This window comes from Molothrus aeneus, chromosome 1 (assembly GCF_037042795.1).
Source record: "Molothrus aeneus isolate 106 chromosome 1, BPBGC_Maene_1.0, whole genome shotgun sequence".
Taxonomy (NCBI): domain Eukaryota; kingdom Metazoa; phylum Chordata; class Aves; order Passeriformes; family Icteridae; genus Molothrus; species Molothrus aeneus.
Window position 1 is genome coordinate 6,616,614 of NC_089646.1, and position 26,505 is coordinate 6,643,118.

A 26,505-nucleotide genomic window follows, 5' to 3' on the forward strand; every position below is an offset into this window, starting at 1 on the left:
GCCCTCCACAGGGACTAAACTGTATCCCACAGATGCCATCTCCCTCCCCAGCCCTCCACAGGGATTAAACTGTATCCCACAGATGCCATCTCCCTCCCCAGCCCTCCACAGGGATTAAACTGTATCCCACAGATGCCATCTCCCTCACCAGCCCTCCACAGGGACTAAACTGTATCCCACAGATGCCATCTCCCCCCCACTAAGATGTCTAGACATTTACAATTACAAGAGCAATCCTACTTTGTGTGACTGTCTTCTCCAAGATTCTGCCCTTTAAGAGTCACATTTCAGCAAAAGAACACAGCAATTAAATCCTAGATCTATCACTGATCACCTCAACAAGAGCTGCAACTCCACTACACTGAGCACAACAGGAACAAGCTCTTCTTACTACAGGAACTCATTACACTGTGGATATGCTGAATAAAAGAACAGACTCATCTAGGTTAGACACAGCCTCTGGAGGTCACTGTTTCTGCACACCATTCAAGCATTTCCAGTGCAAGTCTGAAGGAGGACAAAGCCTCTTCCAATACAACAGTCATTACCAAGAAAGCAAGAGACCCAGACATAAAAGTCCTGTTTTCCAGGTAGAATGTTTGGAAAACCTTGTCCCTTACAGTCAGTGAGGTCCTAAAATAGCTGGATTACTGGGCAGTGAAACCAGGAACAGTGGTAGAAGATTTCACCAGACTGCAGAATAAATTTTTCCTCACTGCTGGGAAACACTGCAAGGGACACTCCTTACCAGACACCAGGGATTTTACAAGCCCTTGCAGAAATGCTCTCCCCAGTAAACATCTGTGAATGAGGGAACCCACCTGAAAGGAAAACTGAGGATGAGCTTGTTTCCAAAAATTCAGTGTTTGTACAACACGCACGTTTGTTTTACCTAACACTGTGTTATGGAAACTGTAACTATGTCCATAAGTAACCAGTGGCCTCAGACTTGTCTTCCAGGACTGCCCCATAAGGCAAGGAGAGTGACTGCTGCTGTTGAAATATTTGACTTCATTTGCCTTGCAAAAAGATCCCTGTCCTTGACAAATGGTTGTGAGAAAAGAGCTCTGACAGTTCCTGGTGCTGAAGGGCCAGAGCTGAGCAGAGAATCCTACTGAGCTGAAAAACACAACTCAGCACCACCGCCTCGTGACAAAATTCACTGAAAAGGCTCAAAGGTGGCAGAAGTAAGAAACAAAGCCATGGAACACCTTCAGATATGCCAGTACCAAGCAAGAGGATGATGCAAATCCTTGTCCAGTAGCATGGACAGCATTCAAAGACCTGCCAGAAATTCTGTGGTGTGGCTGCTATCAAAAGGCAGGATGATAAATGTTTCTCTATTTCACTGGATAAGCCAGCATCAGTCACTTGCCTGAAAGCCCCCAAGTAACCCCAGGAAATGTCTATTTTATCAGATCACAATAGAAAGGAAGAAGCTCCTTCTTACAATCTTTGGCACAGAGCTCCCATAAAAACAGTACCAGACCCAGCTGATCCCTGACATTTTTATCATCTCTGATTCCTGATGGATGGATGCTCTAAGTGATGTAGAACATTCACCATTTTCACTGGGTAAATTGACAAATTCCCAGCTTGTTTTTATTCCCAACTATTTTTAAGGAGTACAAAACTAGAGAGGACAAACACCTCCAAAAATACACACGCAGACCGCAGTATCAACCCCAAATCTTTGAGGCAGTCCCTGAGAAACAACCACCCTTCCTAGCATAGCAAAGTACAAAGTTTGACATATAGTTGAAAGGAATTTCCAAGAGGAAGGCATCCAGTCTTAGCTGACTTGGCAAGAGTAGCTGAAGAACTAAAGGAGAAGGCTGGATTTCTACACAAATACATTCACATGTTTTAAGTACCATGGAAGGGTTTCTCAATGGTTTCTCCTTGCAAAGGGGCAAAAGTTTTATAATTTCAAAGAAAACAGCATTATCTCTATCTCCACAACATGAGCAAATGTGGCAAAGTCACTCCAGACACAGACTTTGTTCTCACTGTTAACAACTTGAAGGTGGAAGAAAAAGTTACTCTGAGAATTCCTTCTTAAGAGGCCAAACACTCTCATTTCAATACTTCTTCCCAAGCAGGAAGACACACAGGTCTCTGTTGGAACAGGAAAACCATCAGGGCTCTGCTGCAACCTTTGTACAGCATAAAACCTGGGCAACCCACACTTTATTCCCTTGGTTCAAGTGTGTTTTATGAGCCAAGACTCCTGAATGAGGCAACAGTTTCTAGCCAAACATAAACAGGACTGTGCTTCTTTCAGTAGCATGGCAAGTTCTCTGGCTGCCCAAATCTTAGCAAGTCTCCAAGAGAGGAAAAAGAAAAACCTTCTGCAGGTAAAGCTGATGGTCCTGCTCCAGCAGACAGGTGTGTAGCACATCTCCCCTGCTACTCCCTCACATCACCAGGATTTCAGGCAGTGCTTCCTCTCTACAAGGCTGCCACCTGAACTAAGCCCATGAAATATTCTTTGGGAACATGTTATGAACACTTTACTAAGTTGAAAATATAACTTTGCCACAGAGCTCTTTGGACAGCTCTCCTCTTCCTTGCTCTTGGCATCACCTTTAAAGGACTTTTTCTATGAGCTAAGTTGGAATACTCCTGCATTCATCACCAGATCCCACAATTACCATCCTGATAATACAAAAGCAGTACAAGCTAAATATTCTCCAATTCCACAAGGCAATTTCACTTTGAAGCAATTCACATTGGGAAGCATATTTAACTTGCAATTCCTTTTTTTCCCCTTCAAATAAAGTTGTGATGCCCAATCCAGACATCTTTCCAAGTCACAGAGAACTACAGTCCTGTAAAGGAGCTATTTAAAAAAGTTAAAAATCTCTCTTCTGGGACATTTATATAATCCAGTGTTTTTATAAACTGATTTGTCTGGGGAGACTAAACCAGTATGAAGAACACAACCAACCACCTCAGCATTGTGACTGCTGCATTCAAATTCATTTTCCAATGATTTTTTCTTTGGTCTATGAATTTGTTAGAAGCATTTCCTTCTCAAAGGACTATGCTGTCAAACCAAGAGGCTACTTAAGGACAATAAAGACTTTCATCAAGGGACAAGCACTCTCGGACCATATCAAGTAGAATTTCCTCCTTTACCTTACCAAGTAGATTGGAGAAACACTGGACAAACCTGTTATTAACTGGGCAGCTACACTTGCTTCAACATCTGAAAAACCCCAACCAATAAACATTCATAGTCAGGTCCTCTAGCTCAGGTTCAATTTTGGAAAGCTCGTATGAAACCAGATCAAAATTAATTTATCTTTTGCAGGTGATGGAAAGGGAGCACTCCTGGGTAGATCATGCATTTCTTATCACCATAGCTGAGTAAAATGTGAGATGTGATGGTTTAATACCCTTCAGGGCCAAGCCAAACCCCAAAAGTAGCAGGTAGAGTCTCATCCTCAAGTTAAAACTAAGCACATATTCTAGATTTCTCCCCTTGGAGCAGATGCCATGTCCACATGCAGAATTCCTCCCCACACCACATGCCCATGGAAAGGTCCCAGTGCAGCCAAAGGCACCAAACCAAGTCCTGCACTGATGCTCTGTGTCAGTGTGCCCAGACTGGAGCTTTCTGCTGTCAGATTTCACACCACAATGGGCTAAGAGGGAACATCAGGTCAATCTGAGGGGCAGAGCCAGTGGGATCAGCTGCATGGGGAAGGGCACAGAAATTCCTTCACAGATTAAGATCTTATCCAAAAAGTGGTGATGGGGCAGAGAAGGCAGGAAGAATGATATGTAACTTTCACTCAGCCAAGCACAACACCTCACCTACACCCTCTGTAGAAATTTCTGTTTAAGTGACACCATCATTCCTCCAATATCCACGATGTCAATGAGTGTTCCCTATTGATTTTCAGAGCTGCAGGAATAAAACTCCTATGCTTGTATACCAGCAATAGGAGAAGCTCTGAAGAAACACAACAGCCTTCCCATATTATGGTAGTGATCCCAGCCTGATCTCAATGAAGGGAGCTTTTATGTGGCTGCTCCACTGCCTCAGCCCACATGCTGGTTAGAAGCTAAATCAGATGATTCTCTTACAGCTCTGTGGGCAGGGCTAGCAAGGAGGGGTATTCACACTCCTCAGAAATGCAGACAGCAGCAGCTTCATCAGGGAGAAGCCTCAAGGCCAGCTAAGGAACAGACAGGCAGCCTCTTTGTAGAGCTGTGTGACAGCAGAGTCAGAGTCTGCTCTGTGGTTCTGGGAGCAAACCATCCTGGAGCATTATTCCTGGAAGCCTGATTTATCTCATTACCGTGGAGAGAGGCAACACCCCAGTCAAGAATGACCTGGGGAGAATCAGAATAATAAATCCATTTACTGAACAGAGTCAGCCCAAGGAAGAGAAATATAAATTCTCTTCCATTCTTCTAATGTTGAATCCATTGCATGCTCTGTAGAAGTTACAAGGTATATTACTGCCAGCTGGTCAAATCACTAAAGAAGTTTCCAGAACATTGTTTAAATGTTTGTTATTGTTTTTTTTTTTTTAGTTAAGTGGTAGAAAATTATTTGAGCTCTTTACTAGAGTGACAGGTTCTGACAAAAGCCTGCACTGGTGATAACAACATCTGGTCCATTAACAACTTAGGTAATTTCATTAAACAGACAGGTTAAATAATTTAACTGAGTCACACAAAGATTTCTTCTGCATACAAAAGTAAATAAAAGGAAAGAGTCTTTAGGATTCTGAAAGTTTATTCTGATGACTGTTTCCACATAAACATGTGGAATTTTTATTAGTTTATGAAGAAGTGCTGGACAAATGCTTTAAAAAACAGTTTCAAGGTCATGGTGAGCAAAAGCTATGTATGTTTTATTATTAAAACCCAAATTTACTTGTAACAGGTAAGACTTAAATTTAGTCAAAGATTAGACAGAGCTTTTGACCCCAAACTCCACAGGACACAGCCACTACATCTGCTAGCAGATCATTCTTGGGACTGCAGATTGCTGCTTGATACAAAGCAGGGAAGTCCCCATCTAACACTCACCTTCTACACTCCTCTTCAAGGGTTAATTGCTCTGTGCTAGAAAACAAGCTAATCCTTCTCATCTTTGTGTAGTCTGGGCAAAGCCACAACAAATTAATACATTTCTTTCAAGGTCAGACAAAAATCTGGCCTTAAGAAAGCTTTTGGAGTTAAGCTTCAGAGATTGCTATAAGCTAGGTAAGAGGCATTTCCTTAAAAAATGCTAATACAGTTCAGGATGGGGTGGGGAGGGAATGTATTGGCCTCTAAAAAAACCAGATGCATGCAGCAACAAGGAAGAACTGAAATCACATTAGATGATGTTAGACAAAGTAACCTGGCAGACAGAATGTCAACAAAGTGTTATATTTCATTCATCTTTTACTTAATACAGGAATTGTTTGGTTTACCATCAAAGGCAAAGATCAGATTGCTGTGTCACTGTATGTACCTGACACAGGTCAAAACCAACAAAAAGAAAGAAAAGGCAGCCCTGGGTGTCCCCTCCATCCCCCAGATCATCTACACACCAAATGACAGTGCTCACATGCTGGGCTGAAGACACAAGCTGCTGACCAATAAATCCAAATTCAGCTCAGTGATTTCCTGAAGTCTATCATAAAAACAATCCAGAGCCATTTACATTAAGCATCATTAGAATGAAGAAGCACAGTCTTAGAGCAGCCCTTCAAGGGCAACCTCCCTAACCCCTCCTAGGGGCTGTGGAGGGTTTATTCTCCTGTTTACATCTCAGGAGATGTGTAAAAGATGAGAAAGTTTATCCACTGTGAGCTGTACACTGCTGCAACTTGCCCAATTTCCCCATCACCCACAGAGTCAAATTTCCAGACTTCACAAGAAAGCTCATAACATCTAATTGTCTCCTGACTCCCTTCCTGGTCAGATCAGATTTTATGAAGTGGCTTTCATGTGTGCCAAGCAAAGACAGTATCTCCCCTGGGAAAAGCCAAAGGCAGCAGCTTGTCACAAACAAGGAGCACTCGTGGGTCCCAGGCAGGGAAAGGCACGGCCACAAAGCTCAATATTATTCCATAAATATTTATGAGGAGCAAATAAGTATTAATAAACTGAAAAGGTGAAAGAACAGTCCACTGTCAGTCTAAATCAAGAAAACTGTGCCAGCAAACATTTTCCCAGGCAACATCTGCCACTTCCAGGGCTCAGATGGGCCAGGCACCACTCCAGGCAGGCAGAGCAGAGGCAGATCCTGGTTTGGGGAAGCTCCAGGTGAAACCTCACTGAGGCCAGCTGAGCTGTGCTAGCTGGCCTCAGGCAGGTGAGCAGAGCAGGGCTCAGCACACTGCATTTATTCAGTGTGCGTGCTGGGTGCCAAGGGGCACACTGCCCTGCTCTCCTGCATCACACGAGCTGATGGCCAGCAGAGGTGAGCAGCCACATTTCTCTTCACAGAGAAAATCAAGGCACAGTTCTTCCCAAGAATATTTCTAGGTTTCACATTCTCTGAACATCAGAGAAAGAAAACACAATTCTTTTTTGGAATGGAAAGAAAACACAATTTCCTTCAGAAATGAAAACACAGTATCATTTGCTGCGCCTGTGTTTGTGCAAAAGTAGAATGCAATTTGGAGACTGTTTACCCAAAATCATGGTATTTTGTTTCCTTGGCCTGTCAGGAGTGTGTGTGTCAGGACTGTCAGGTGACAGTCACAAAATTCAGTACAGTATATACAGTTGTGTACAGAGCTAAGAACTTAACAGATTCAGTTTTAGATGTATAGAATATTATAGTATAATAAAGTAATTAATAAGCCTTCTGATATCAGTGGAGTCCTCCTCATCATTCCTCCTTTGTCAGGGCCCTTGCAGCATTGCTACAGAGGTGCAGGAGCCACAGCCCAGCTGTGACAGCCACAGCGTGCAGGTGACAGAGGAGCACAGCACCCTGTGCTCTGCACACTGCAGCACACAGAGCTGAGCCAGCCCTGCTGGAACCAAGCTCCCCACACCTGACTGACACACAACAGGGCTGAAGAGGCTCTCAGCCCTTTGCTGCTCTTCATTAGCTGCTATTTCTGCCATTTGAAGCCTTCCTTCTATTTCCAGTGTAAGGGCACCTCACCATCCCCTCTTAGGGCTAAAACAAGATTCCCTTTGAAACCTCATCCTAATTCCCTCACAGACACTGAGACTAAATATTTACTTTTATGAATCAGTGTTGCTTCAGTGGTATGACTGGTGCCCTGTTATATAAGGGTAACATCTCCAATTTTCCCCCAACTAACAACAGGTTTAGAATACTTTCCAAAGTATCTCAGGAATCATTTTCCAGGGTAGGAACATGTGATGTGTGCTGTGATCGCTGACCAGCAGAGGGAGATGGGACACTGTTCCCAAACAAAAATCCAAAATCTGGAATCTTTCAAAGGATGCCATGAGAACACAACCCAGCTCCATTTTTTCTTCTTCCTCCACTGATGATTACTAACTTATATTAAGGGAGGCAAGAAGTGAGCTCCTAAATTGTGTGGTTTTAGTTCTAATATTAATAAAAACTTGAATTCAAATCACCGGAGAACTTTTTCAAGGCATCAGGTCTTTTTTTGGTTTTTTTTTTTTGGTGGGTGTTTTGTGTTTGTTTGTTTTTATATTAGGTGAAACACTGATATGGGTAGGAAAGAAACAGAGCCAGGAAAGACAAATATCCATTTGAGAGGACTCATGGACACTGAAGAGTGTCAGTTTCAGAGCTGTGTTTTCAAAGTATTAACTGATACAAAGTCCTGAACTACAGGACAATAAGTAATTTATACATTAAAAATTAAAATGCAAGGAAACAGTTTAGAAATTTTATTTGACCACCCTTATTGGGTTAATTCTCCACCATGTACTTATTCTGCTATTTTAGACAAATAAAAAATGCTGTTCTATTTTCAAATTCCATACATGGTTGTGCACCAGCCACAACAATCAAGCTGAATGATTGGTGAACATGAACACAGGGTGCCAGGTAAAGAACTAAACAGAAATACTGAACAGAAATATTTAAAAGACCTCCTAACAGTGTAAGCTTGGGAAGCATTCAGATTTCCCTTCTTAGTGTTTTCTTAAATAGTTCTGCAAAACCTGCTAAGTTGGAAGAGAGTGCCCATGCTGGAAGAGAACTCCATAAAATATTAAAAGTCAACTTTAATTTATAAAGTTTATAACTTTATAAATTAAAAGTAATGCAAGAGATTACATGTAATAATGCAAAGTCAAAAAAAAGCAGTTCAGAGGGGGAAAAAGCTCCTCACCAGCAATACAAACTCAAGATTTGGTCCATATTTATTGTACACTAGAGTCTGAATGAACAACTCCAGACTTCCCTTCTACCACCACTGCTTTCAAATACCTGGAGAAGCAGACTGAGAATGAGACTCCATGATCAGACTTTGTTCTCAGGATGCCAAACAAGACAGGGATTTTGGTGAAATGCTGGTGGGAGGTTTTCCATTACCATTAAATTACCAGTTCTCCTTTATGTTGAAACTCCCAAGGCTCACTCACTGACAGTTTCCCCAGCTGTTACCTCACACTGTCTCACCCCCAGGAGAGGAAACTCTCACTTCTTGACATTAATAGCATTTTCTCAGCACAGCTCCAGCAATGAAAACTGGTATCCGGCATTATGTCTTTCATCAAGAGATCTGGAAACTCCAAAAAGAATCAGTGACCTGTCCCAACAGCTTCAAGATGAACTGGTAAATGGAATAAAGAACAATCATCCCTCCAACTGCAGCAGTGACCCAGGGGAGCACTGACAGTGCAGGTTGTGGGTCATGCCCACTGCAGATACCAACTCCCAGCATAGTGTGAGGAAAAAATATCTTCTGGAATGAAAAGGAGGCCAAGAGTCTTTGAGAAGAGCTGAAAGAATGAACCCCATCATCCTAAATCTAATTTTTCAGGTTAAAGAGGTCTAAATTTTTTACTCAAGAGCTGACAGTCATCCTCTCTTCCAGGCAGAAGAAAGGAAACACTGCAGAACTTTCCCCTCTCTAAGATGGTGAAAAAGTCAATGTAGATTTTCCACTTTTCAGATCACAGCACTCAATCCAGCACTATATACAATTATCTGATACACAAGATGGGTCTGTGAATGTTTTGGGACTGAGTATCTGTTACTTGGCTGCCTCTGACTACGGAAAGCTGAGGTCTGAGTAGCACATTCCAGACCAAAATTACTAAATGGGCTTAGTTAAGTCAGAATTTGAGCATCTTTACAAGGGAAAACACACTGAAACAGCAAGAAACCAAAGCAAGCAAAAAAATACCAACTGCAAAATCCAGGAAACAAAGAAAGCCACAGCTTTGTACCACACGGCAGAACAGATTAGTCTGTTTCTATAGCAGGCAGCTAATGCCTTCTTTTGGCAAACAAACTCTTCAGACAGAGCCAAGAGTCTAGCAGATGATTTACTGATTAAATGCAAAATGAGAAGCTGAAAACAAAAATTTTCTGGAGAATGTAATAATTTGCATAATTAAGCCATCCATTGGAGTCCTAAACTGTCTTATCAGTATAGCAGGAACAGCCTCACAGCACCTGGGTACTCCTCAGCTGTTGCACGAGGATTTTACACCAAATGCCTCCATAAAGATTCAGGTAACCATGAAGAAGCCAATATAAATTTGGGCTCATCTGAAATTTTTGGTTTTAGCTAGAGATTTCAACTGCAAACCAGATTACATCCCCTCTTTCTGTTCTGCTAGGATGTCTTCCCCCAGCTCCTCCTCTGGCACAACATGAAAGACACAGCAGAAACAATATAATTTTGTACAGTCAAAGCACAGCACGATGGCAGTGCTTCTCTTCAGAAGATCAAATTTCATTTAACAATCAGGAAACACTCATTAAAAAAAACAAAAATGAACCGCAAGCAAAGGCAGACCGAAAGGAGAATACTCACTTGTAGCGTAGTGTCGAAAACAACAAGCTTAGAGCTTGTTGGAACAATGTCATAACACTTGTGTGACCTCATGAATCGCACATAAATGTCACTTTCCGATTCTTCAAGTGCTGCAAGTAAAAACATTGTGTTGTTTTATTTAAGTAACCTTAGAAAAAAAAAAAAGAGTAGTAAAAAAACATGCCAAATCAACTGAATCAACCATCGTGCAGAAGGACAACCCTAAAGTGAAACTCAAATTCACACCTTCAGATCTGGACAGACAGTCACAGGTTTGCACTCTGCATTTCAGACTCTCTTTCCTTTCAGATTAAATGTAACAAAGACAAAATGCATTGTTCTTCTTTGATGAGAAAGGACCTCCATGCTGGAGAGTTACATTCTTAAAAAATCTCTTTTTCTTTTCCCCTAACAGCAACCTACAGGAACATGCATCTCAACACTATTATATACAGAGGAAGACACTTTGAAAGTGTTGGGCTTGACTAACTCAAGCTCCTTAAATTAGTATTTCTTGAATCTTTACCACTACCTGTTTCACTTTTCAATAGCAATTTTCTATTTTCTAAAGAGGCATCAGGCAAGTTCTGTAATCAGCTCCATTCTCTTCAGGCTACACAGAGCATCACAACTCCAACACTTTGTTTATAAATCCAGGATCCATGTGGCTGGAATGGTTTTAGTGCTGCATGTCTGTAGCAAGGACATGCAATCCCATCCATATTACCTTAAATTTCCTTTGCATTTGTTCAGATGCATGTGCATACAACCCTTAGATTTGCTAAGGTACATTAACCTTTTTCTTTTTTAGGCTGTTTGGCTCTCTATTCTTTCCAGCAGGTACCTAGAACTCGGTCAAGGATAATCCCTCCATCAGAGATGTGCCCTTTAGACCCTGGATTAATTCCACAGAAACTTGGACATATATTACACTTTTGAAGAGCACAAAATAAAAGACAACAAATTAAAAAACTCCTTGAAGCACCTAGTGACCATTAAAAAACTTCATAGTAAGGAGTTAAAAACTCAAAATCCTCATTTGCTAGATTTGCTCAAAATCAGTTTTCTTGCTCTGGATAAATTGTCATTTCCACCAAATGGCTCAGCACAGCCTTTTTAGTCCAAATTTACAGAAGCAAAGCTGGATTTCCCCTACAGGTGGCTGCTCCAAGATCCAGCATCTTCTACACACTGAGAAAGTAATTAATTTCCTACTCCCATTACTCTTAAAATAATAACTAAATAAATAATCAATAAGTCTGGTCTTTAGAAAGTTATGGTTGCTTCTACAATCCTAAGTGCAGTCCCAAGAGCCCTTATTTACTTCAATCTCAAGTTTGTAAACAATTAAGATACTACAGGTAGAAACAAGCATAGGAACACCTCAAATTCCACCAGAACAGTGGAATCACCATCCCTGGGCATGTTCAAAAATTGTGTGGATGTGGCACTTGGGAACATGGGGTGGTGAACATGGTGTTAACAGTTGGACTTGATGATCTTAAGAGGTTTCTTTCCAACCTAAATGATTCAAAGATTCTATAAACCATAAAACAACCAGCTGAAAAAAAGCACATCACGGCTCCACAGAGTCTTGCCAACTCACTAACAATTTTTAAATGTATCAGGATGAGCACAGTAACTGTGAGCCAGAACAATTCCATCAGGGGAGGCTGCTCATGGCAGCCACAACCAGGAACTCTCAACAGCACAGTGAAGGCTGTGTCCATAAACCCTCCTCTCACTTACCACACATTCCCACCTTCCAAACACAACCTCAGCTGGACCTCAACAATCCCCACCCAGATGCAAAGGAATGGTTAAATGTTATCTCACCTTGTGCTGTCTTCCAGCTCAGGGGAGACATCACAAAGGGACTGCTTCCCTTTAACTTTAACTGCAAAGTTACAATTAAAAATACTCAGAAGCATGAGATAGCCATCTGTGAGCACTGTTAACACCCCTGTAAATAGCTAGGAAACTCTAGCAGGATCTGGACAAGGATCAAATTGTCCAGCTGGAGCTGAGGTTTATTTCTACAGAAGATCCTTATACTGTAAGGAAGTACAATGCACCACTTTATTAGTTACTAACTGAACATGCAAAAATCAGCAGCACTGATTTAACTCTCATGTCCCACACAACTCCATCAAGTGCCCACTGGAAAGGGCATTAAAGACCTTGTAACACCTTCAGCTGCCTGGGAATGCTCAGCAGCTGCCACAGCCCAATTCCTTGTGCAGGTACTGTGGATTATGTGTATATTAATGTACATACACAGGTGTTCAATGGAGAAAAAGCTCTCCCAAACCTAAGCTCAGCACATCTCAGGGATGCACTCACACCTTGCACAGGGAGGGCATAATCCTCTTTTAAAGTTTCTCTCCCCTTCCAGTGCTTTGGGTTGTATCCAAGCACCACTGTGCTGCAAATATAACTGATCAAATCAGAACAGCCTCATCTCCATGAGGATACTTCTACTTTATTACCTGCTTAGTCTCTTCCAGTTTTATTTGGTGGCCTCCAGGAGGGTTTGGGGGCCTTGGCAGGGTTTGGTAGCCTCAAGGAGGGTTTAGTGGCCCCAAGGAGGTTTTGCTGACTGCCAGGAGGGTTTGGTGGCCCTGCCAGTGTTTGGTGGCCCTGGCAGGATTTGACAGCCAAACCCTGCCAGGGCCACCAAACCCTCCTGGCAGCTACCAAACATCTCCAGGGCCACCAAACCCTCTTGGGGGCCATCAAACCCTCGTGGGGGCCACTTCTAACCTCCTGGGGGACACCAAACCCTGCCAGGGCCACCAAACCCTCTTGGGGCCACCAAACCCTGCCAGGGGCAACAAAACTCTTCTAGAGGCCACCAAACATGCCTGGGGACTACTAAACCCTCCTGGTGGTCACCAAACCCTCCTAGGGGCCAGGAAACCCTCCTGGGGGCTACCAAACCCTTCCAGGGCCACCAAACCCTGCCAGGGCCAAAGAAAATGCCAAGGCCACCAAACCTTCCTGGGGGCTACCAAACCTTCCTGGGGGCTACCAAATATATTTTCCCTGCCCATTCATTCTGAGGCCTCTGCAGCACCTGCAGAGCAGTATTTCCTTTGGAAGGACGTGGACAGATCCCTCCTGGCCTGACTTACAACCTCCTCAGCCTCTGCACATCATCTCTGATCTGCACCCGAGATCATCTGCCCAGCATGCAGGAGATGTGAGCACAGCACTGCCTCCAGCCAAAGCTCAGCTCTCCACAGCTCATCCTCTGCAGATCAGCTGGCTCACAGAGCAGATTCCCAGCAGGAGGCATCTGAATCTAGAGCAGGATCAGGGAGGAGAAGAATCCACTAATAAGGAGCTGAATGTGTATTTCTGTGGGGGTGCACACTCATGCAAGCTGATCTCCTGAAGATTCAGCTGCAAGTTATTTTGCAAGTGGACATTGGCCATGTGCACCCCTCTCCACAAGGTGAAGGCAAAAATATCCAAATTCCCAGTGCTGTTTTTTGCAATTTTTAATAGAAAAGAAGGACAAGTCACCTGGAAGGTTACAAATAAACCCTGTCAGACAGCTGAAGTTGAGCACCTTGTCATACAGGCTTTTACAGAGTAAATTCTCTGCATTGGCATTTTATTTGCTCCTACTGTTAGAGATCCTTTAAAGAGTAGAAAATCAATCTATTTGTATTTTTGCCACTCTGCTCCTCAGTCTTATTCACCAAAATGATTTTTACTTTCTCTCTTTCTCCCACCCTTCACTACAAAATCAGACATGCTTTTGTTTTTTATTTCACCCAGTAGATGTTATTTACAAGAGCATCTAGGTCTTTTTTTTTTTTGATAGATTAATTATTCATCAATACTGACTCAGATTGCAGTGGGACTCAGTACTAAGCATAATTCTCTATTCAGAGAGCTCTAAGGTAGAACTACCATCTGAACACTCATGAATGACACAGAAACTTCTGCAGCATTGCTGAAGCCATTTCCTCAGATCTACTGAACAAATCCTTCAGGTCCACTCATGCCTTTGCCTGGGTGATTTCCTCTCAGAAATGCAAGATGATTTCCTGCAGGGTGATTTCCTCTCAGAATTTCAAGGTCTTCAAAAGCAGAAAAAAAGAAGAGGAAAAAACAAAAAAAACAAAAAAAAACAAAAAACCAAAACAAAAAAAACCCCCACCAAAACAAACAAACAAACAAAAAAAAAAAACCAAAAAAAAAAAAAAACCAAAAAAACCCCCAAACAAACAAAAAAAAAGAAGTGCCTGCAGATGGAGAATAGGAATATAATGTCAACAGTCATGGAAAAGCTTCCAAATACAGCAACATAAAAACCTAGAGAAAGTTCCTCAGAAGTGTCTCTTGCAAGCCACAGGCTGCATTTCTAGGCTGTGTTCCTACTGGGATGGCCCAACAAGATCCTGGACCAAAAGTGCTTCCAGATTTCAACAATACAACATCAGGACCTCTCCTACTATATTTAATGTTTCAGCTGTGTTATGCTCCTGGTATCCAGTCATATTTCAAGTTCATTCATTGGTTCCAGGAGTATTTAAAAGAAATAGTTCCACAGAGGCTGGGTTCTCTCACCTTCTTTAAAATGTTAATTCCACCACAGCCATGCTACAGCAGCTCTCCATAACCCTGTCCTCATGCTTAGATTGAGGGCTGGGACCTCTGGCAACTCTCAGTCATTTGAAGAATTCAAACTTAAGAACCTAAACATTCTTATTAACCTGAACAACTGCTAGTATAACTGACTTCTCAAAGTTTCATATGAAATTAATGGCCAAATTTTAAAGGTCCTTTAAAAAGTAAGGAAAAAAACAGCAGAGAGAAGTATGCAAATTATACACTCAGCTAACTGCCTAGCCTGGCGAACAGCTTGCAGGAAGACAGAAACCACAAATATACCCAGTAATTGCACCATTCTGCCTGATTTTTTAATAAGAATCAGTATGGAAACCATACAACTTAAAAAGCTTAAGAATTCTCTTAGAGCAGCAGAAGCTGAGCTAAGCACTCCCAGCACTACTTTTCACCTTGACTACTATTGGCATAATCATCTCCCCTCAGCCAGGTCCAATAGATAAAAGGAAATGGGGAAGTAGAAATGTAGTTTTGTGATGTTCTCACTTGTACTAAACAACCTAGTTAGGGGAAAACACATTTTATTTTCTGTTACTGCACACATACATATCTGCATTTCAGGGCACTCCAAGCCATACTTCTATTTTAAAAGTTGCATGATGTACTAAATATCAAATTTCAGATGCCAGAGAATGAAAATACTAAAGACCAAAGATTTTTTTCATCACAATGTTTACTATGGAACTAATCCAACAGCAATACATTAAGTCAAATTTATCAGTGTAATTATACTGATAAACTGTATTGAAAGGTGCTATGCCAAAGTACTCTATACTATTCTTATATGTATATATAAACACACACACATATTTATATATCACCTGCCCTTTCCTTACACTAGAAGCTACCCAGAACAATGAGAACACCCACAGCAAAGATGAGCTTAGCTGTGCCAAGTGCTGCCAGAAGACACCAGGGTGAGCAATCACTTCAAAAAGCCAGGACAAGTCACCCTCTCTCCCTCCTGTTACAGATAACTCTTGGCAGAGAATACAACAGGTAAAAGACATCATTAACCTTGTAAATTGTTCTTCTGACTGTGGTTTTATCTGAAAGCTGTCACCAAAACTGGCTTTAAAGTTTCTGATAACTCCTGGTCTGAATTTACTGAAGGAGTTCCTTAATATCCTTGAAAACCTCCCACACAGCTTTCACAGTGCTGGAGATTGTAGGAGTTCCAGCATAAGTCACTAACATAACACAGATCTGGAAAGGAACATCCACAATGGATACAGTTCATCCACTCCAAGAGCAACAGTGACACCACTCAGAAGGAACCATAAACTATTCCTCACCACCAGGCCCTGGAACACAGCTTTTAAGGGAAATAGAGGCATCTGAATGAAGCAGGGTTTCTAGAATAATGTTCTGGGGATCAAATTAGGTAGGATTTGACCAGCATTCCTCAGCAAAGGGACAGACAGGAACAGATTCATCCAGTAATTGCTGTGTACAGCATGTTGCTGTGATCATGAGCAAGAGCTTCACTTCAGCCTACCTTCTGCAAGACAAATATTTAGCAGGTTCTTGGCTAGGTTTGAATGCTGCACAAATTAAAATGTTTGTGGCATATCCAGTGAAAAAGGGAACCAAGGGGCTGGCAGAGAAGTGCAAGAAACTGCAATTTTGTACAGAATAACACAGTAAGGGGGTATGACTGCTCAGTCTGCTGAGCTGTCTGCTGAAGAGCCAAGAACACTGGAAACAGTGGACAAGAAACCAGACACCAGAAGCTGAATCAATGTCAGACTTGGTAGGAAGAGAACACTAACAAAATTTAAGAAGGGCAAGCACAGGAGAAAAGAAGCACTGTTGTGCTGTATCATTTTCTGTATCTGATTTCTGTTTATTCATGAGGAAACTTATCTCAGAAAAAGAAAAAAAACACCACCAAAATAACCACCCATGTAATCAGCCACAGGGTAAGACTAAGTGGTAAAAAAGAGAGAAAGAGCAGGAAGAGATGGTCACAAGAATACCTGTCTATGTGGCAGGAGATACATCACAGAACCAGAGAATATCCTTGGAAGGGACCCACAAAGATCAGAGTCCAGCTCTTGGCTCTACACAGGACAACCCCAAAAGTTTTAGAACATGCTTGACAAAACTTTGTTGCAGAGATGGCAGCCAAGACTAGCAATGTACTACTTCCAATTATACATGGGAAAAAACAAACAGGTTTACAGTCCAATATAAAGGAAATAATATGATGACAGTGATAGAAGTTGGCAACTCCATCACAAGCTGAAAGGCTTTCAAATGCAAGGAACAGGAAGAAAGGATGTAGAGACAGAAACAAGACTTTATTTTAAAGTTCTTTGCAGTTCTCAGAAAGAAAAATATTCTGGAAGACCACACATTGAAGTTACACAGTAGCATTATTCATGCAGCCACGGGCTATAGGGCATGGATGCTGCAGATTGAACATTTCCCACCCTCATCAAAAGGAATGCCTGAGCTGGCAGATAAAGATTACAGCAAGTTTACAGATGTAAGAAACTCTGATACAAAGAAGTGATAGGAAATGTATCTGGAGATCAGTATCAGGAGCTTCTTCAGTGCTCCAAGATGAATTCACTTGTATATTCCAGCATGGATATATGATGTGACAGAGGGAAAGTGCTTCAAAAAGAAGTGTGAGCACACAGGAACTACAATAGAGTGAGCTCTCCCTTGCTAACTGCACCTCATCCTGCAAATAGGAAGAGGGTCCAGAGGCACAGAAAATAAGAGAGGAGAACAGATACATGAGCAGATAAATAACAGTGAATACAGAAGTAAATGTGCTGTCTTGTTACTCAGGTCTTCAGACAAAGGACAATCCTTCTAATAACAGTAACAAGCTAAAAGAAAACAGAACACATATTTAAGAACTATACTCAGAATTGCTTAAGACACTTTAAAACATAAGCTTCACTGTTGTGTGCATCTACCTTTGTTGTTTTTTTTGCACACATTTTAGTGTTTGCTGAATTCCAGAGTCAGTGCAACTGTTCAGTCACTTTGGATCAGCAAGGTAATTGAGATGTTTTCTCATCTTGTCACAAGGAGTTGCTTCATGCAGAGACAGCAGGTTATTATGTGTGTAAACAGGAATCATCCCAACTAAAAGCAACCATTCCTGAACTCTGCAAGTTCATGAAGGAGAAGATATACTACCAGTCTATAGGAAAGCCAAACAAATTCAAACCCAGTCAGAATTCTTAGGAGTGTATTGAAGCAAGTTATTAAGACCAGTGTATTTGTAAGCACCAACAAAGGCAGCTCATCAAAAGCAAAGAATAAAGTCAACACAGCTGTGTCAGAACAGTTCAGACTAACAGCTTTTACCCAGAATAAAATGATCAACTGGATGAAAAAGAAGGAAGACACAAAATAGAAATAATAGTAAAAAGATCACAGCATGCTTGAGACACTAATTTTAAAGGAAGCATGGATATCACTGCATGAGAAGACAGAGTAGAGTCACCCCATGGCAGCTGCCTAACAAGCAATCCCAGCTGCAGCAAAACTAGAAATATGCTTTTTTTCCAGTGGGTTTGCAAGACTGGATGACAACTGTGTGTTCTTAACAAGACATGGACTCCAGTTCAAACTCTTCCCCAAGCTGGAACATTTGCAAGGCCCACCTCATGCAAATCAGGTAGTGCAGAATGGCAATGGAAGCTCATAGTGCAGGACTTGACATTTCTACAACTCACCCTGGAAGTGTTTTTACCAGGAGTTTGATACCTCCCATTACAACTGAGTATCAGGGGATCAAGACTTCATTTTATTCAACATTCTCTTTAGTGATCTTCAAAACAGGAACAGACCACACTTTAAAGAGCTTGCAGTAAGAGTTTGAAATGGTTGCAAAACTTGAAACTTCACAGTATCTTCAACCTGAATTTAGAAGTGGATTGGGGATAATACAATTTTTCAGAAAATACCAAAATCTGAAAAAAACATTCAACTGGAAGAGTGCAAATTATGGAGTAACTAAACACCACCACTACTGAGAGAGAATTACCTTGTTATTAACTTAATTTGCTACAGTAGAAATGAAGAAGAAAAGGCAGTTTGCTTAAACAAAACAATAGGCAAACAAAAAAACCACCACAGGTGCTGGAGAGCTATTAATGCATTCCACAAGCTGGTTAGACAGAACAAAGCAACCTTAGGACACTGTACAACCTCCTTCCTTAAAGGTCCTAAACAAGAAATGAGACAAGTGTCTCCAAAAGCACATCCTCCTTAGAACAAAACAGTTATTAGTTCTTGACAATACTTCAAAAGATCCACTTTGCTGGTTTTGAGGTTTAGATACCTACATGTCTTCAAAATCCAGCAGTACCTAAGACTTGTAAGAGAAAAGTGTTACAAACAATTGTTTGAAACAATAAGAGATTTGGATTGCTTTGCAGGCTTACATTCACAGCACGCTTCAAAATCCTGCCCTGAATTTTGTTCCTCTTTAGTGGTGTTAGTTAAGTCCTGGTAACTGGGCAAAGTTAACACTTCTATTTTACTGTAGCTCTCTACTGGTAGTGTGGATAAGCAAATGATTATTGTGAGATTTGAGACAGACAAAAAAAAGTGATGGGCAACTTAAGAAACTCCACATTCCTGAGCTCATCATAGTAACTCTGAAGTTCCTTGTCCAGGCAGGCAGGGAAACTTATTTGTGTTCAAGCAAGAGGTGCCTTGTTTAGGACCTAACTGGTAAACAGTACCATAAGCCCAACTGAATCCTTTTGAAAAATACTTTTGAAACAGCTCTGTATCTCTTACATCAACTGCTGGTCAAAGGTCTGTACTTTGAGAAAAGCATCACTGTGGTTTTGTGAATAAAGGTAGCAACTTCAGCCTGCAACCTTAATGCTTCTAGGATTTTCACCACAACAAAGAATAAGCTGACCTGAAGAATTTTCTAAACCATGTTCAAGATTTTCCCTTGACAACAGGCACTACCATTTTTCCCTAAGCATCCCAAACAAAGATCTAAATTAAGATGTCGCCTGTCTGGAATGTGGGCCTGCTCTTCGAGATTGCGAGACACGAAAGGCAAGAAACTAAAAATGGTATTAAACTTCTGAATATTAATATCAGCAACCACTCTGTGCAGAGCTGGATTCAAGGGAACTTCAAGGTATGTGATTAATGAGAGAATAAACCAGCCAGTATCTCTGCTGCAAGATTAGTCAACAATTTGAATTTTTGCTGTATCTTTAAAACAAGCCCAAGTCCTACTAGATACACAGTTTGCACAAACTACTTTTAGAAAATAAGTAGTCATTTAAGTCTTCTAGGAATTCATTTAAGACCAAACCTAATGTTAACCAAAACATTAATCACACAAGAAGCATTTTCAAAATGAGCACACAGCATCTTCACAAGCTGCAGCCATATCCCTACTGAACAGGGCAAATATTTAATCTGGAGGCAATCTTCCACTGAAGACTAAACCCAAAGGATCAATGCTTTAAGGGAGAAATGCTTTTTTTAAGATTTCAGCCATAAGGACTTTGGACTAAGTTTGCTGGAGAAACAGTTTTGTGAAGTCTAATAAATTGCTGGTCTCAAATCCTAATTACTTACAACATCTAAAGTTGAAGCTTTTAATAATGAGGTATTTACATTTTCATTTCTCTCTAATTTACCTTTGAACACTTCTCCTTCCCTCCCTATGCCAACACCTTCTAACACCTATTATTGGCATTTCTTATAAAAATTTATGAATCTGTATGTACACTTTAATAGGCTATTGAGTGTTCTGTTTCAATATACCACTTAGGAGATTTACCTACAGCAGGTGTAGCCTGAAGCTACACAGAAAATGAACCAAGAGCTCTGTAACTCAAGCAGGTGACATCCAACACACATTCAATGTATTCAGAAACAGTTTTCTGGAACCCATTTTACAGGTATTATTGATTTTTTCTCTATACCATAGATAAACTGCAACTCTTCCCAAAGCTGACCTGATGTCTATACAGAGTAGCACTGGAGTTTTGGAGAGGTTCTTTTTGCCTTATTTTTTTTCAGGAACTGACTCAAAATTATACTAGAGAAGTTCAAGCAAGGCTGTGGCAGGGGAGATCCATGGAACTGCTTGTGTAGAGCAGAGCATTCACTTTCTGCACTCTGGCATTCAGAGACTTCTATCAAAGGCAGCCACACAATCCCTTGCTGTGAGTGATCACCCTCCACCCTGAACTGAGCCAAAGCATTAAATCTATCCTACAACCCCATCCTAGAGTACCTATGCTGGAAGTTAGAATAGTGTTTCAAAGCTCTTATAGGAAGAGTTTAAATCCATTTATTATTGTGCCAATGTTGTTCTTCATTTAATTTCCCTCCCCAGTGTTTACCCCCTTCCCATCCCTTCTAGGATATTTTCATACACACAGTGTTATCCCTTCTTGGTTTTCCTTTTACTGAGTTAAATGAGCAAAGCCTGATGGTTTCCTCATAAATGGCCTTTTCCTATGCCCATCTCAGTTTGCTCCCTTCTCCAGCAGCTCAGACATCTCTTTTCTCTCTGTCTTTACATCAGTAGAAATTCAAAATAAACAGCAGAAAAGAATGCCAGTGTGAGGGACTGGTAGGAAAAAAACACCTTTTTCTTTCTATTTCTTAAAATGCCCAGTGTCAGAACTAAATACTCTGTCACAATACAAAGAGAAAAGGAAAATAATAATTTTGTAAAAAAACCCCAACCAACCAAAAGAAACAAACAAACAAACCAAACAAACAAAAAAAACCCCAAAACCCCAACCTAACACAACTTAAAAAACACCTTAAAAAGACAAAGAGAAAACTACATCACAAGTAAAACCAGTGGTCTATAGCACAGGAAGATTGCTTTTAGACAAAATGTAGGAGTACCATTAACCTCTGCCACAGTCAAAATTGGTAAAATCACCCAACTGGTTCACTGAAAAAGTAAAATCCACAAAAAAATCAGCAGAGGAGGAAAAGAACCTACAACCAAGTTAGTTGTATTCAAACAGTATTCAGAAGCTACCCTGAAGATATCCACAACATACTCAAAAACCTTTTAGATGTGGTCCACTCTTAGAAGGACAAGGTAATTTAAGCTTTCCAAAACTCCATCTAGATGCCAAGCTGGATGTCTAAAAGACAAATTTGACTTTGCTCTAACATAGTCAGGCTTGTATTAAACTGCTTTGGCTTTATGTTAGTCCCAGCCATTAGTCCAACCCTTCCACAGAAGGATTCTCCCCTGAATTGTCAGATTTTCCATTTGTCAGTCTCCTGTAAAGTAAAACAGTACAGTTTTACTGTACAGTAGAAGAAACTAAAGAAAACAGTACAGTGCAGTAAAACACTACAGTAAAACCCACCACAACAGGCACCCAAGGCAAACAGTCTCAGTATGGAAAGGAATATTTTGTTTCAAGATACAAGAACTGCTCTGAAAAACAATGCCATCAGCTGCTGTACTTACTCTGGAAATGCATCTCTTCATGTTTCAGACTCAACTACTTCTCTAAACCCATGCAATGCTAATAGAGTTGTACATTCTGGAAGCTAAAAATATTCAAATCAACAAAGTACCTGCAGACAGGTCATTGCTACCCAAAGACCAAGCTCCTAAACAAACAGCAGAACTGATGTCAGTGTCATGAGCTGAGGCTCCAAACACTGTGATCATGCACCCTCACATTATCAAAACCACAGAGCACTTCATGAAAAGTCCTGTCTTACAGAACACCCACGTCTGCTGCAGATGATTAGTAAGCAGAACTATTTAAGATTGTTTAGCACAGTTAGATTGAGCCAACTGATGCAAATATTCTGCTGTCATTCCTGTCACACTGGCATTACTTCAGTTCAAACCAAGTCACCTCCATGTAGAACTCAGCCATGCCCCAAGGCAGGAGGTTTTCCAAGAGCATTGACTTATCAGCCAAATTTAACAGCAGAAAGAATCAAACCACCAAGACAATTATCCTGTTCCATCTGTACTGTCCTGCCTATGAATGTGCAGGGCATTAAAAAAATCTGTTGGACAGAACATTGGAGTACATCCCCCAGAAAGTTTCTTAAGGGAAACACTCTGTAGCCACCCTTCTCCATCCTGGTAGTGCTCAGCAGAGCAGTCACAGACAAATAACAAACAGCAGTCACAGACAAGTAACAAACAGCATTTTGGAGTCACCTACAAGGCCACACTGACACTGTCACATCTTCCAGGTCTATCCCTGTTCAAGCACAAAACACTGTGAACTCAATAACTCTAAACCAGGAAACTGAGATGATATTGGCCAAAGTCTCCAACCTCCTATCACGCAGTTGTTTACCAGCCCCACTATCAAACCAAGCAGCTTCTGGACAAGGGAGGTTCTGCAGGGAAGCTCTTCAAAGAGCTGACATTCCTCTGGAGCACACAGAAGTGGCAGCAGCAGCAGGAGTGGCTGGTAAAAGTGACTGTAAATCAGTCTTTGTCCATCAGACACTAACACACATGCACAACCTGAAGCAGCAATGTCATCCAGGTGTAAGAGAAAACCTCATTGTCCCAATATTTTTCAGGCCAAGAGTGGCTTTCACTTGGAAGATAAATGTCTGCAAACTGTGCAGGTGCAAAGCTGGGCAGGACACAATGGGCCCCAACGCTTCCTGTACAACTGTTCTCAGTTCCCTGCAGCTTTGCCAAAGCAATTACATGGAAATGCTGCCATGGTAAGCATTTTCTAGGAAGTCCCAGCCACTTGTTTCCATAAACAAGTTAGGGAAGATACATGTTTTGACCACATTAAAATTTTATGAAAGCTTTCTCATCAAGAAGCTCTTGCCTCCCTCTAGACCCAAAGCAGAGTTTTGAAGCATGTCCTGTGTATTTTGCTACATTAAAACATCCTGCTATATTAAAACATCACTTCCCAGATGAGTAAAGCTTAAAAATTTTTGCTTCCTGAGAAAGACTGCAAACTTTAGCTGCTAAATGGGTTATTTCCTAGTCAAGACAGAGTAGGGCTTTGCTCACTGTGAGGCTAAATACCATGTTAAGAATAAGACAGTTGTGTCCTCTGTAGGAGAGGGAAAACAGGACTGTGTGGACACAGTGGGCACTGGGCTGACATGAAGCCCCTGCAATACTTGCACAAAAGACTCGTGTGTGGGTCACAGGAACAGCCCTCACTGAGGACAACAAAGCTTCCAGCATCTTCTCTTGCACTGCTCAGTGAAATTTTGTAGGCAAAGGACCAGGGTGCCTAGGACAGCGTAGCACTGAATCATGATTGCTTGTATAAACTAATACAGCTGAACATCCAAATACTCCAGATATGTTGCTCTTTAACAGATTTGTCAAGTACATCATAGTAAAGACTGTATGAAATCCATTAATAACAATTAGCATCTCTGCTTAACAACTTCTTACTGTGTCCACTCAGGATTCTAAACTATGTAAAATTTAATACAAAACATCCCCTTATCACTATCACCATATCCATTGGTATCTCAAAGCACATCTTGAGGGCAAAATACAGTTTCTATGTGCCAGAGAACATCAGCTTAAACAATCACATAATGAATGTTTATTAGAAATTAATTACAGTTGCAAAACAATGGCTTAACTTTACCACCTCCTAACCCAAGCACTTGATCCTTCAGTCTTAACAAGGAAACAAAACCCAACCTGCCTATTAACATGCATTTTATTACATGCTTCTTTTAATTGTTTCTGGCCCCAGAGTTACATCTGTTTTCATACCTTGATTCAGATATTCACTTGACAGTGGGAGGCTGGCAGGCAGGAAGAGCCCAAGAAACTATTTTTAATAAGACACAGTAAGAAAACCTGCAGAGCAGGGAAGGAATGACCCCAGACCCAAGAGCAGTGAAGATGCAATTACTGGTGAAAGTCTATTTCAGGAGACAGCCAGAAAGGAGCAGGTAACAGAAGAGAGTGAGATGAAGGCCAGAGCACTACTAGGAGAGATTCCTCCCTAATGCAAACTGTTTATCCAATGTCTGAAAGCTGCTTTGTGCAACAATCCAGAGAAGGAGAGAGCCCAAGAGGGAGCACGTTGGTCCCATGACGCTGATGCTGCAACTGCTGCACACACTCTGCAGAATTCCCTTTTTCCAGACCAGGAACTGAGCACAGACACAGCAGAACCCTGCAATTAAATGAACTCTGCAGAAAACACCTCCAGAAGGGGTTTGCAGATGCTACAGAGAAGTAGTTAGCTCTGCTTTCAGCAGCTACTACTTCATTACTCAAGGAGAGCAGAAGGAAGAGAATAACATGGATGAGAGACAACATTGCAACAAAACTGGTTTCTAAAATAACATGCTAAAACTATACCCACTGAATCAATACATGACAGGCATCCATTTACTACCCTACCCTAATTTCTCCTCTCAGAGCACAGGTAGATGTTAGAACACAACCACTTATGGAATTCCAGCTTAACAAAATAAAGCTTGTAAGTGTAAATCATTAACTAAAGTCCTTTTTTATATTAAATCTTCATAATAATTTCTCCATGTCCTTTTCCAAGCTCATCATATCATCCATAAAAGAAAACCCAGAGCCACTCCTGACACTGATCAGAAGTAGAAATAATCTTACTACAGAAATATTATTGCACATACACTAGAGCTGAAAAGGAGAATCCATAATGTGTATGAAGATAACCAGTTTTTGATCATTTATTACCTTCATGAGAGGCCTCTAAGCACTGTATTTCAGGCTACATTGAAAAGCTCCACACCCAACAACAGGTAGCTCTCACATTTTTAAGGAAATGTAGGCAGGTCATTCCCATCCAAAGGAATACTGAGCAGGATGAGGTCATTACTCAAAATTTTCTGTTTATTTTTCAGCTGAGCATTCTTCAGTTAAAAAGAGCCTCTGGCCTTCTTACATGAGAGTTTTTCCTTTCCTGCTCTGACTGCTGCTTGGAGGAAGATCCTTTAGGGAGCCCTAAATAAAATAAATATCCCTGGCCTATGCAGTCCTTCTCCTCTGTGCACATAGTGAGCCTACAGCTGTTCCAGCTGTGGTGCCCTGGTGCTGTTTAAAATCACCTCACTGACATTTAGACTTACACATCACCCAGGCAACATTATGAAGCCAGTCCTAGGCAGAACCAGTGACCCCCCAGTAAGAAGTGACACTGATCTTAGAGAGTTCAGCCAGATAGATGAAGATGTTTTAGGCTAAAAACATGACCAGCACTTCTCTCTCCAACAATAGCATCCTATCTAACACTGTCCATGCTAATTAGGTACAAAATAGCTCATATACATTCTTTTTACATAATGAAAATTAAAATTGCTCTTCACTTGACACCACTGTTTTATTTAGAAGTCACACTATCAGGCCAGACTCTGCATATTTCATTACAGTACTACATAAATCATAAATCTTTCTAGCACCAATTTTTTTCAATTCACCCTCTTAATTAGAATCCAAATTAAATGAATGCCTTCTGTGCTTTCACATTCTCATTTGTGTAACCTTTGAGGAGAGGGACTAACAGATCCACTTCACATACTGGATGGCATTCAGCACACACATTGAGCCTCATTTTTCAGCTCTTTTCATTAAGCTCCCTGTTTCAACAGAACTGCTGCATAATTTGATACACAAGATAGTTAGCAACTGTTGATGGATACAGAACTGGAAAACTCACATGGGCAAGTACTCCAAAGCAGGGGCAGTCAGGAAAGCAGCTCTAAAACAAGTTTCAAATTTCTCATTCAACCCACAATTTTAAGCCTCAGCAGAGAAACTTAAAGTTTGACAAAAGATCATCAGTTACAGTTTGGCTACAGCCACCTAATGAAACCTTATCAAGACTTCAGAGGTGTTCCTCAATTTCTGAGCACTCACCACCTGCTATCCAACAACAAAGTGAACATTTCAGGGTCTTTTACTCTCCTA

General features: G+C 41.1%; 1 protein-coding gene across 4 annotated transcripts in view; it reads right to left on the reverse strand.

The window, feature by feature from the left end:
• PRKAG2 (protein kinase AMP-activated non-catalytic subunit gamma 2) overlaps nucleotides 1-26,505 on the reverse strand; it is a 217,328-nt gene that overhangs the window by 19,708 nt on the left and 171,115 nt on the right. For all 4 annotated transcript variants that reach the window (XM_066550880.1, XM_066550889.1, XM_066550896.1 and 1 more), the window contains one exon: nucleotides 9,960-10,069. In XM_066550880.1, the coding sequence (XP_066406977.1) occupies nucleotides 9,960-10,069 (110 nt within the window). The remainder of the gene's footprint in view (nucleotides 1-9,959; nucleotides 10,070-26,505) is intronic.